General features: G+C 46.2%; 1 protein-coding gene across 5 annotated transcripts in view; it reads right to left on the bottom strand.

The window, feature by feature from the left end:
* The window catches only part of arhgap24 (Rho GTPase activating protein 24), a 187,167-nt gene that overhangs the window by 15,511 nt on the left and 158,580 nt on the right, over positions 1–13,076 (bottom strand). For 4 of the 5 annotated variants that reach the window (XM_063210612.1, XM_063210614.1, XM_063210613.1 and 1 more), the window contains 2 exons: positions 11,380–11,502; positions 54–261 (listed from right to left, as the gene is read on the bottom strand). In XM_063210612.1, coding sequence (XP_063066682.1) covers positions 54–261; positions 11,380–11,502 — 331 coding nt within the window. Of the gene's footprint in view, positions 1–53; positions 262–4,550; positions 6,153–11,379; positions 11,503–13,076 lie in introns of those variants that run through there. The other variant, XM_063210615.1, reaches the window with a different exon arrangement.

Raw genomic sequence — 13,076 nt, forward strand, 5'->3', positions numbered from 1 at the left:
ACGCAGAGGATTTGAAATGGCATTGTACATATTGTACACATTATAAGACTAACCAGTCGAAAGAGGGTTTCTCTCCGCAGTCGAATGCGTCCTGCAGCTCCTTGACAAGGTTGGCCTGGCCGGGCAGTCGGAACAGCCCCTCCTCCTGCAGCCCCCACTGCCGGATGAAGTCCACACACTGCTCCACCAGCATGGGGGCCATCTTGTTCCCATAGCGACGCTCATACTTCACCGTCTCCTCCAGCTTCTGACCAAAGATGCCTGGATGCAAAACACACATGCAAAGACAAGAGAACCGCTCATAAATTAGCCACCACCACACAGTTAGGTACCCTCTTTTTCTGGACAAACACACAAAGACAGACACTCACTTAAGAATTAACCACCACTCAGCTAACTTATTGCTTTTCAATGGGGGCTTTATATCCCCCCAGGGAGTGTTAAGGGGGATTCATACTTGTCGTGACTGGCGCTACCCTCCTTCATACTTCACTCACGACCTCACTCGCGACCTCACTCGCGCCGTCACGTGACCCAAAATGACGTCACACGCCGTGTCGTGAGCTGCCGTGGCGAGACGTCGTGCACCCCAGATATTTTGTAACTTGTCGTGCGCCACCAGCGACCATACAGGTAGGCAGACAAAGCAGGAGTTGCGAAGAGAGGCTACAACTACTGTAGGCTACTACAAAATGGATCATGCATCATTTTGAGGATAATACAATGTCCTAGAGAGTTATTTTATCTTCTCTCTTAAATTTTGTTCAGTGAAACAATTGTTTACTTTGTTCAGAAGCACGTTGTGTTCGGCGATATATTTAAAAATTCTGCCGCCAGAACAATGCTCTCACATGGTCTTGGAATGATCTGGCAATGTAGGCTACAACAAAAAATATATGTTTCAATGTGGTAAGTCACAAGTCAGACGTTCAGTAGCCCTACAGCAGCCGTGTTTGGCTTTCTATTTTATACATCCGTAGAACTCACGCTGCGAGTTGCGAAAGATACTGCCGTTTCTCTCATGAACAGCAGAGGGCACTTCCGACAATGCGAGCGAAAGCCTTCTGAAGTATGAATAGTCTGTCGCAAGTGATGACGTCATTAATGGTTCCTGCGCCACACGCGCCAAAGTGCGCACGTGAAGTATGCAGAGCCCTTTAGGGAGCCCTCAGGACGGTGTTGAGAAGGGGACAGCTTAGAAAATGTGCTCAGTTACAAATGGAGGTTGTTAGTTTATTTTATTTTTAAATACTAAGGGGGAGTTTACTTTAATACTATTAAATAAGTACTATTTTTTAATACTGAGAAGGCTTATGATGAGGTTAAGGGAGTGTTTGTTCCAAAACATATTGAGAACCACTGAGCTAGTTATGCTTTCTTCTTTGTTGACAAGGCAGGTTTTGTGGTATGTAAATATTGAACAATAGACGTCAGATTGGTCGTACCAGTGGTGATTCGGTCAAACAGCTCTACAGGACATCACTGGATCATTGTTTTGTATAAAAGTACGGCATGATCCCAAATTGCAGAAATCCTTACTCAGATTTTAAGTAAGTAAACATTTACACAATGAGAATGATTTATAACAAACAAACCCAGCTGGTACAGTTGACAGGCTTTTATGAAATAGCAAAAAAAAAAAAAAATCATGGCCACCTCCAAGGAACCATAAAACGATGAATCCATTAAAAATTCCCCATGACGAAGATTCAAGAGCTGGTAAAGTGGGAGTTTGGCTGGGGATCAAGAGATGGCAATTGCCCCGTGTGCACTCCCAAATGTGGTGGAAAGTCACTGGTGTGTTAGATTTCAATGCAACGGGCTGATTGCACTTTGCTGTGCCAACGACAGTGTGTGAATTTTCCCCCAAACATGCAGAGGCATGCCATGGCATATAAACACCATTTGGTTCTGCTTGAAATATGCTCCAAATGTTTTAGAAGTCAGACGAGGGAGTTTATTACAAAATGGCCCTCAGGTGAACTGAAAAAGCCTGCTGTTTCCATATTATACGTCGACGATCTGATTGTAAATGTATGATTTCGTTTCAACCGTATGCACAAAAAACAGATCGGTTTTCCCGCTGCAGGGACACATTGGCTTGCTTGCACTGTGGGAAATGTACCACCCAGCCCTTGCAATCTCAATTCCCTAAGGTGTGCACAAACACCTGGCTCTAAAACCAAGGATAGGGATTGCGCCCTGATTGATTTATGGTGCGTTATGGTCAAAACACACCATGTTATGCAGGAAGATAAAAATAAAGACAACTGCTTCAGACCTTCTGTCTGTCTGTCTGTCTGGTGAAAACACAATTTTCAGACCATGGAAAAAAGCAAAACGTGGATCCATTACAAATTACATCCTGAAATGGACTTGTGCCATGCACCCCAGACCGTGCTCTCTGTCTCAATGCTGCAAAATAAGAGCCTGCAGTTCTTCTGCTACATTAGGCACCCTTAGGGCCGGCAGTGCGCTGTGCTGGCTCGCCGCGGCATCCAGCTTAGTCATGGAAGCCTACTGTGAGTGCACTGACTGCTGCTGCTTTGGGGAGAAAAGTAATATGGCTGCACGCTGGATGGTAACCTAATGTAGTGTAGCATTGACCGTTTCACAACTCTTTCTCCTCCTCTCTCTCCTCTCCTCTCCTCTGCTCTCCACAGCTTTTGGATTAGTGTGAAATCACGCAGAAAAAGGCCAATGGGGAGAAAAAGACTCTTCCTCCTTGTAGCTGGCATGAATACTAAAGAAACGGGTTGGGGTGAGCGGGAGAGAGGAGGAGGGGTGCTGGTTGCTCGCTGAGATCTGTTCAGTCGACATCAAAGTGATCAGAGAGAGGGGTGAGGGGGTCTGACTTTCTGATCTAAATCCAGCGGCCATTTGACATTTCCTGCTCCGCCTGCTTGCCCGGCTGCCTACCATGCTGCCCGCCTGCCTGCCATGATTGGGGGTCCTGAGCCGGTGTGTGTTTGTGTTTGTGTGTGTGTGTGTGTGTGTGTGTGTGTGTGTGTGTGTGTGTGTGTGTGTGTGTGTGTGTGTGCGCGTGCGTGCGTGCGTGCGTGCGTGCGTGCGTGCGTGCGTGCGTGAGTGAGTGAGTGAGTGTGTGTGTGTGTGTGTGTGTGTGTGTGTGTGTGTGTGTGTGTGTGTGCGCGCGTGTGTGCGTGTGCGTGTGCGTGTGTGTGTGTGTGTGTGTGTGTGTGTGTGTGTGTGTGTGTGTGTGTGTATGTGTGCGTGTGTGCCCATAGTCGGCTACAAGAGAGCATACAGGGGACCAGGATTTAAACCTGAGTTTCTGCCTTACAACCCCCTGTCTCACCCTATCACACATCACCCTACATCTCTCCAGTCCCACCCAGACCTGTCTTGCCTTTTGACCTGTCTTGCCTTTTGTCTTGTGCCACTCTGTTCAAACTAGAGCCCCCAGACGAAAAGGAATGGTTAAGGGGGGGGGGTGGTGGTGGTATTAAAACAAAGAAAAAGAAGAAAAGAAAAAAACAGAGAAAAGCTATGATTCACATTTTGAGAGGTAGTGGGGTGCTCATGTGGCTGGTACACAAGAGCGGATTAAGGCAGCCAGCCTTCCCCACAAGCCCCTGGATCTACATAACTTTCCGGTCCTCGGACACAGACAACTGCTGCTGCACATGTGGTATGATATGGTACAAATCCAAATGAGCCCCCGTGGGGATGGGATGCCCGGGTGATCCAGAATACAGAATGTGTCTCACACCACTTAGGCAGAACAGCGGCTCAATTTTGTTTTGTACTATTTCTCAGATGCTTTCCCGTAGCTTAAATTACATATAATTCTTTTTTTATTATTATTATTTTTATCTTTATGTTTATTTATTTTTTTATTTTATTTTATTATTATTTTTACCTTATGTTTTATCTTAATGTTTTAAATGTTTTTTGACTCTAATTTATTTCCTTCTTTCTTCCCTGTTTCCTTTCATTTACATTAGCTAACTTTGTGAAGCACATTGAGTTGCACCTGTGTATGAAATGTGCTATATAAACTTGCCTTGCCTTCTCTTCTCTCACTGCACTACTACCTGCAGAATAATTCACAGTAGAAGCCCCTCATTTGGTAGCAGCTACCCTGTTTCCTTGACTGCACCATGCGTGTGAGGTCTCGTGTGGGCAATCTCCCTTGATAACCTAGACATTAACCCCCTGAATGGAAGTCGTATGGTATGCAGATGAAAGGGAAAAAATAAGTGACTCCTGCTGAGCACTGGGCCCGTAAGAAAACAAAGAAAATGGATGGACTTCACTCTCCAACATTACATAACAGTTACCAGATGCTATTATCCAATGCAGTAAACAAGTATCAAACTGCTCTGTAAACCTGTCTATGTCCCTCCATGAGGAGAAATCAGGATGCACGCTCCTGTTGAGGTGTGCAGTCAGAACAAAAAATATGCAAATTATTCCGGAGTGAACTGTGATAAAGGCTTACTTGTTGGCAATAAAGTGAAGAAAAAAGAACTGTTAGGAGTTTAACAATAATTCCTTCGTTGGCCTCATTCATAGCGATACACACTCACCCCGTCTGCAACCCACACAGCTTGTTATTTTGCGATAAATCCTCCGGTTGATGATACTGTGATGGGCCAGGGCGCCAGAGACACTGCTCCTGAACTCTCTGTGTTCAATCATCTTACAGTGCAGACCCCCAGCCTCCTGTTGAACACCCAAACTCTTCTTCCTAGTCCACAGTCCTGAGTAGTGTTGAAACCTTTCCCATTTGTACCTATGATTATCCCGGTTTTTAATGGTTTGTCCAGGGGGGGGAAAAGCTTTTCCTTAACTGAGAATTAAAAATACCATTGCTCACAAGACAAAGGGATGATTGGGTTGTTGAATTGTCCAGGTTTTTTTTTTCCTAAGACAGAGATGACATGCCCCAATCTTGGGTGGCGGGGTGCATTCAGGATACAACAGAGACTAAAGACTGCTATCCACCAGCAGGCAACCACAGCCAGTCACTTAGTCAAAGCATGTGTCACTGCCTGTGCTGCGGACCTGTTGAGTGGTCTTTGAATGACTCAGGGGTGAGCACTTCTGAGTGGCAGCAGCAACATGGTAGACACTCTGGAGAGCAATTGATCCAACAGCAGGAATGCACTCTCTCTCTCTCTCTCTCTCTCTCTCTCTCTCTCTCTCTCTCTCTCTCTCCCTTCCTCCTTCCCTCCAGGAAGTTAGCTCCACTTTTTATGTTTCACAGCTCATTTGAGTCAGAATTTCCAGGTTAGAACTTTCTGTACACATTCCCATGGCAACCGGAGATAGCGATGTGCAGACATGGAGCCATTCTCAATGTTGTTGAAATCCAATGCAGTATCTGTTTTTGAGCTGGAAATATCTCTTCTCTGCTCCGAAAATGTACCGACCTGATGGTCTGTGCATGTATAATGCAAAAATAATCAATGTGCTAAGTAGGACAGATGAAAGATGACATTTCACAGCCTTTGTACAAAATACAGTCTGTAAAAGAAACCACAATTTGCAAGAGAAAGCCTCAGGCAGTTCTTGTCACATGAGACTCAGCATCTCAAAGTTCAGGTCTGGTACTGAGTTGCTCTCCCTGAAAAAAAGGCCTGTTGCCTCTTCCTGTTGACCTTCAGACATTTAGTCCATGGAGAGAACAAAAAGCGGATCCAATGTCCCTGTATCTTAGTCTTTTTCCATGTTACTCCCTTACGGATGTTGAAGGAGAGGATTGTGCACATCCCAGGGAAAGGTGCAGGACGAAGGCCAACTGTAGTTTTCAGAGTGAGAAGTCCCGCATGCACACTTAGAATCCTTTTTGTTGTATTTCATTTTTTCATGGCAGGATAACGTTTCCACAGTCCTCCACAGTCTTCTTCAGATTCTCCCTTACTGATGGCCAGAGTGTTGGATGATGATGATCCGAATTGTCTTTCCAAATATTCCGTAGTCCTTACGTGCTGCCAGGAGGAGCAGTCATTTCTGGGTCTGATCTTCGGCTCTTCTTGGTGTGAGAAAAAAAGGGGCAGAAGATTGCCCTGCAGAGCGAGGAGGGCACATGCATACTTGCACACTCACTAATCTGTGAAAAGCAAGTCTTGACTAGGGCGTTAGAGAGGCAGAGACAGAAAATGTCTGTCTGTCTGGCGGGCTCTGAAGTGCAAGAGGAAGCCGAGAGAGGAGAGAAAGAGAGAGCGAGAGCGAGAGAGAGAGAGAGAGAGAGAGAGAGAGAGAGAGAGAGAGAGAGAGAGAGATAAAGAAGAAGAGGAGGAGGAAGAGGAGGAGGAGGAGAAACAGACAGAAGGAGGAGAAAGTAAAGAGAGGCTCCTTGCAGGTCTGCTGGTCCAGTGAATGCACTTCACTGCACTGCACAGCACTGCAGCGTGATTCGGCCCTGTGGTATTGTGTAAGTGTTATGGCTAGTAGCTAAGCCAAGCCCCCTAGCTCCACAACTCCAGACGGATGCTGGCAAAGCCCTTAAGCTGTTAGAGGTAGCTGCATTTGATGTGGCTATCCTCAAGTTGGCCATAACTCCTCCGACAACTCATGGTGCAGCCGTGTTTGTGTGCACAGTAAATCCAGACCGCAGCACTGCTCCCTCATGGACGCCCCTATCCGGAGTCAAGCGTTCAACCGTTTCTCTCGCTCAGAATTCAAAACATCTCCTGTTTTCTTCCTTCCAGACAGACAAACACAGTAAATTTTAGCACATAGTGGTCAAGCGTCCAGGCATGTCCATTTCCAGGAGTTTCAAAACATATGTTGTGTTTTTCTACCTTGACAAATATGTGAACTGACTTTCAGTATTTAGTGGCCAAAGGTTAAAGGCATCTTTTTTCCACCTCGAAAAATAATCAGACTTTAAAAGAAAAAAGATTTGAATAAGCACTTATATAAGCATCATCATAATCATCATAATCATCTTGACGTAATTGCTTTAATAATATTGCCACCATCTAAAATAATAAAAGACAAATACGCATAAGCAAGTATTTCCCCCCTTAATCTCTTGGGCACCTTAAATAACAGAACACAGAATCTTTTCTGTTCACATTTTCTTGAGAAACGATTAAAAATGTCAACAGCAGCAAATATCATACAGGAGGATAATGATAGCCTGATGGTATTACAAGGGCCTGCAGTGTAGCCTACGCACAGGGCAGGTGGAGGAGAAAAAAGTCTGAGGTAAAAGCTATACAACAGACAGAGGAGTCAAGGTGAGCTGTGAGAACTGAGAGAGAGAGAGAGAGAGAGAGAGAGAGAGAGAGAGAGAGAGAGAGAGAGAGAGAGATAGAGAGACAGAGAGAGAGCAGGAGAGAGAGAGAGAGAGAGAGAGAGAGAGAGAGAGAGAGAGAGAGAGAGAGAGAGAGAGAGAGGGAGAGAGAGAGAGAGAGAGAGAGAGAGAGAGAGAGAGAGAGAGGGAGAGAGGGAGAGAGAGAGAGAGAGAGAGAGAGAGAGAGAGCGGGTCCCGGTGTGTGCTGCTGGAGCACTTGAAGGTCTATTAACATACCTTTGTGTGTGCTTGCTCGGGGGAAAGGGGAAAAAAAGAAAAATGCCTTCAGTCAGCAGCAGTATCAAGCAGAGGCCACTTCGGAAAACTTTTTTTAATTTTTCAGTCGATACTCAATTAACGACAAGGAAGTCTGGTTTCAAAAGGTTAGCACAACAGCCAACACAAGGTAAAGAAAAAGAGGAGAGGAGAGGAGGAATATCGAGGAAAAAATCATTAAATGCGCTCAAAAGCTTCAACCGCAAAAAAAGCACTTATGCAACCCCCCCATTATCTGGCAGCCTTAAAGCAAATGAAAGTGATAGTGTTGCTGCAGAGGAAGGCTGCTTTGGAGGGTAATTATTGTGTGTTTGAGTGGGTGATGGTGCCATGGCTTCAGGCAAGTGGACTGAGGGACAAATGGGGAGGAGAGAGGAGATGGGATGAGAGATGAGTCGGCAGGGAGGAGGAGAGAGGAGTGGGAGAAGGTGAGGGAGACACGTGTGTGTGTGTAGGTGTGTGTGTGTGTGTGTGTGTGTGTGTGTGTGTGTGTGTGTGTGTGTGTGTGTGTGTGTGTGTGTGTGTGTGTGTGTGTGTGTGTATGTGTGGTGTGTGTGTGTGTGTGTGTGTGTGTGTGTGTGTGTGTGTCTGTGTGTGTGTGTGTCTGTGTGTGTGTGTCGGGGGTGACCATGAGGAAAGACAGAAGCGGGAGCATGAGGAGAGGGGCAAGAATGACTCGATGCACGGGGTGTGTGTGTGTGTGTGTGTGTGTGTGTGTGTGTGTGTGTGTGTGTGTGTGTGTGTGTGTGTGTGTGTGCACGTGCGTGTGTGTTTGTGCGTACTTGTGTGCATGCATGTCTGTTGTGGGATCATTAGGAGACCCAGTGAAAGGTGGAGGATGGGTGAGGGAAGAGACGGGGGAGGCAAGATATGGGAGCGAGCATGGGGGAGATGGGATGGGTAAAGCGCATGTGTGTGGAATGTGTGGCAGTGTGTTTTGGGGGGGGTGGCGGGTGTTGCGAAGGCCACAGGTGTGCAGAGACTGGGTGGCCCTCAGGCACAAAGGAAACCAGAGACCTGGACTATTGTCCACTGCTGACTCGGGCAAGGATCTTTGACCTCAGGGCAGGTCAGATCAGCGGAACTTCACTTTCAGGCCAAAAAGAAGGCGAGAGAGAGAGAGAGAGAGAGAGAGAGAGAGAGAGAGAGAGAGGGAGAGAGAGGGAGAGAGGGAGAGAGGGAGAGAGAGAGAGAAAGAGAGAGAGAGGAGAGAGAGACAGAGAGAGAGAGATAAGGGGGCTACACACCTCAAGGCTTTTGTTGCCTTGTAAAAACATTCTACTATGGGATAAGTCGACCTCCACCACATACCTATACTCACAATCCTTGTTGTCTCTCCCACCTCTCTCTGCCACATACAAACTACACGTGTCAGCTTCTGTCTATCCTTGGGTCTTGTCTGTCTGTCTGTCTGTCTGTCTGTCTGTCTGTCTGTCTGTCTGTCTGTCTGTCTGTCTGTCTGTCTGTCTGTCTCTCTCTCTCACACACACACACACCTGTCCTGACCTCGCCTGTGTGATGGACGGTGGACGTCATGATGGTCAAAAAAAAAGAAAATGGGAGAAAAATCGGAGCAATAAGTTGGACTGGGGCATTTTCCAACCTTTTTAATAACCTAGCCCTGAAGCATCACATGCTATTCTTAGACGTCAAAAATGAAGACTGGCATGGCAGGGCCTCTCAGTTGCTCCGTCATACATTTTATTGTTATATATTTTTTATAAAAATTATTATATTATATTTTTCATTTTTTCCCATCCTGACAGAGCTGTGGCTGCAGTTTTAATAAGGCTGCAGGGCCAGTGATTGTTCAGCAGACTAGAGTCCCCTGTTAGATGACAGCCGTCATCTGATATGTCATCCAGCACCCTGAAACCCGCAGAGAAATGAGGCCGAAATCACAAACGCCGTTCCCACCGCAGGAAGCGGGAGGGGAGGGGAGGGGAGCCTGGTGTCTGGGCCTATAGCATGGGACCCAGCCTCCGCCTCGGCCTCTGCCTCTGTCAAGCCATGGTGTCTTTTGAGATGCAGTCAGTCCAGATCTTCGTCAAAAAGCTGTCTGCTTTGCAAACACTGGGGCCAAGAGTGGCTACAACACTCCTCTGTGTTCACACCCCGCCTATTCTCTCTCTCTCTCTGCTTAGCTCTCGTCCACTCTGCTCTGTACTGGCCTCCCTCCCTCTCTCCCTCCCTCCCTCCCTCCCTGCTGGGCTGCCTCAAGGGTCTGAGCCAACCGACCGACTGACTTGGGTGGTCAAGGTAATCGCTAAAAACAATACGCCCTACAGGCTGCCCAAGGTAATCGCTAAAAACAATACGCCCTACAGACTGCCCGATCCCATTAAGTCAGGAGGGTGAGTGAAGAATCACGAATGTAACTTTCTTCAACCTTCTCCTTTACCTTGCGCAACTTCTGTGGTACGACATTTCCATCCTTCATCCTGGTAACTGTAGCCAACACCTGCCAATCGGCCAAATGCTGGTGAAATTTCAGTTTGGCTGGTAGAAAAGACCAATTTACTAGCCACTTTGACCCATTAGTAACTGTGTATCTGGCTAGTAAGATTAACATCTACTAGCCATTTTTGCTGGTGATCAGGGCTTGACATTAACTTTTCCGCTTGCCGGCCACTGTGGCTAGTGGTTTTCCCAAGTCACTAGAAATCCAGCACTTCTACTAGCCACATTTTTTTCCACCACACTGTACATCTCACCTCAGAGGATGAGGTGCTTAAAGCAAGAAGATGAGTGCATGGGTTTCTATATGAAAGCAAAACAAACTAATAGAAACTGAGTAACAGAGAATTTTCTTGAACTTAAATACAAACAATTAATACACAAGGGGCAAAGTATAGAATATACGCTGTTCTGATATGTCATACCATAGAATAAACTACCTGCGAAATTGGCTAGTGACACTGAAATTGTTACCAGCCACAGCCAAGCCGGTTGGCAGCCGGTTGGCAGGTGCCAGTGTCAAGCCCTGCTAGTGATGAAACAAGTCAATTTAGAGCCCTGACTGAAGCCATTCAGTTCATTGGGGCAGCAGAATCACACATTTACACCAATTTAAATCTCCTTATTGGGTAACATTTGCTGTGCTAAATTTACTACAATACACTAATACTACTACTTTGCATGTTACACTACGTACACTTAACCGGCACTTTTATTCAAAGGGACTGACTGTACAGTGGAGGGGAGCTAACAAGCTCAGGTGACATGGGTAATTACGGGCTAGGTGTACAGGTGGAACAAAGAGGTTTTCAAGAGTCTTTTGACAACAGAGAGAGGGATGTCCTGCGTCATTTACACTGTATATACATGGTCGTGTTACAATATGGTAGTGCACCCTGGACTTCTTTTTCACCTTCAAAAAGATGTTTAAGTTGCTCAGCACTTACAGTAGGTCATGACCTGGCTGAATGAGAATTACTTGTACATTGTATGAGACGGAGCAAGCTTGTAAATTGTGAAATCTTTTGACTAGAATCTTTTGTCTATTGGTACAAGGAACATTATGCACATTTCTTAACTGGTGCAGCACAAAGGCTATTTGAAATTGAAATGTAGTTTTGCAATGAAGTAAATGACAATAACAAAGGGATGTCAAGCATGGGACTTCTCAATCAAAAAATTGAGAATCAAAAATTGAGAATTGAATTAGCCTTTATCCTGTCCCTTGACCAGGGATGTGCACAATGTTCTCTTCTCAATACTGTTGACTGTACAGTAGTCAATATTTATTTGTCACTATGCCAAAAACAGTAAGATCTCCTTTGGAAACAACCCACAGATGCCCACAAAATAAAAGTAAGATTTTTTCCAGTGCTCACCTCCACCAAAGGGCGCCCATATGACCCGGCGGATAGACTTCACCCAATCCTCCATGTCATTCTGGGTGCTGGCCATAAGGAGGTACGTCTCATGGTTAGCTGTCATCCGCTCCCTATCGCCCCCTGCAAAACACAAAACAAATTACATTACATTACATTACAGTTAAGAAAACACTTTTATTGAAAGGGACTTATAATAGGAGGGCATAATCAGTAACATGGAATATAAGGTGTGGGGAAAAATACAAAGTACATAGGCATGAAATGGTTGGTGCAGATGGGCAGAATAATTTTGTTGTGAAAGTGCCTCAGAAAAAGAGAGTCTTCAAAAGTGTCTGCAAAACACATTTGGATTACCCTCAGGTTTTAGGAGAAGGTTGCATTTGTTTGCAAACAGCACATTGTTTTGTGCTGAGCACAACACCAAACACATTTACAAGTAAGGAAAATATACAGAGAAATACAAAACAATGGCAACAGGAGAGTGCGGTAAACAGTCCTCATTCCAAACTATGGAAAAATCCATGGGCTTAGTTTGAACATAAAATCCAAGATGACCCTGGCTGGCAGTCTGGAGAGCACTGTGGAAAAGCAGGAGCGTCTGGACTAGCTTGGGTGACCTCTAAGTATGCAGAGATGTCAAAACAAGTAGGGTAAGCGGACCCTTATCACCTTGAGGTTACCCAAGCGCTAAATCCCCTTTCTCCGTCTAGCCAGAAGCCTCTCTGAAAACAAAAACACAACAGTGGGGCTGCAACAAGATAAGGGCTGCAAGAAGTGGCCCGAAATGTTACATCACTGGGGGTGGTGATGAAACCTTTACTCTACTACTACTACTACTACTGCTCTCAGTGGACAAACTTCTGGAATTCATGATTTCACAACAATACAATAGTCTACAACTGCAAACAACCTAAGGAGTTCCACTAAGCCCCTTCTTCCACTTACCCTCTCTCTCTCTCTCTCTCTCTCTCTCTCTCTCTCTCTCTCTCTCTCTCTCTCTCTCTCTCTCTCTCTCTCTCTCTCTCTCTCTCTCTCTCTCTCTCTCTCTCTCTCTCTCTCTCTCTCTCTCCGACTGTGCACTTTCATTTGGCCAGCCACCAAGGCACTGAAGTTTCCAGTGAGGAGGCCCATGTGGTGTCATCAGTAAATTGGCCGGCCGGCGTGTAATGACAAGGTCAGGGGCAGTAAAGGAGTAAAGGCCTCTTCCCTGCAGCCTGCAGCCTGCAACTCGCAACGGCACGCCGTAAAAGCAGCCCGGGCGGCCAGGCAGGCAGGGTGGCCCCTTGCCACCTGTGATTACCGCACCACTCACGGGTGGTAATTTACACCACGGCCTGCCTGGCTTAGAGGTGTGGAGTGAGGGAGAGAGAGGGAGAAGCAGGGAGAGAGAGAGAGAGAGAGAGAGAGAGAGAGAGAGAGAGAGAGAGAGAGAGAGAGAGAGACAGAGAGAGAGAGAGATACACATACAAAAACCAGGAAAACAGACAGACAGAATGAAGGGATGAGACACAGATCATGCCTGTGAAGGTGGAGGTGCCAAGGAAGGTCTTGGTATACTAGACAAATCAGATTTATGGCTTTGAGCCCCCAGCACTGGCTATCAGTGTGGGTATCAGTGAGATCATCACACAGCCCAATTAGTCAGCTGCCAGGGCTTCAGGTGCACAATACACACTCCCCGTCAAAACACACAT

The sequence above is a fragment of the Engraulis encrasicolus genome, chromosome 11, assembly GCF_034702125.1.
Source record: "Engraulis encrasicolus isolate BLACKSEA-1 chromosome 11, IST_EnEncr_1.0, whole genome shotgun sequence".
NCBI lineage: Eukaryota > Metazoa > Chordata > Actinopteri > Clupeiformes > Engraulidae > Engraulis > Engraulis encrasicolus.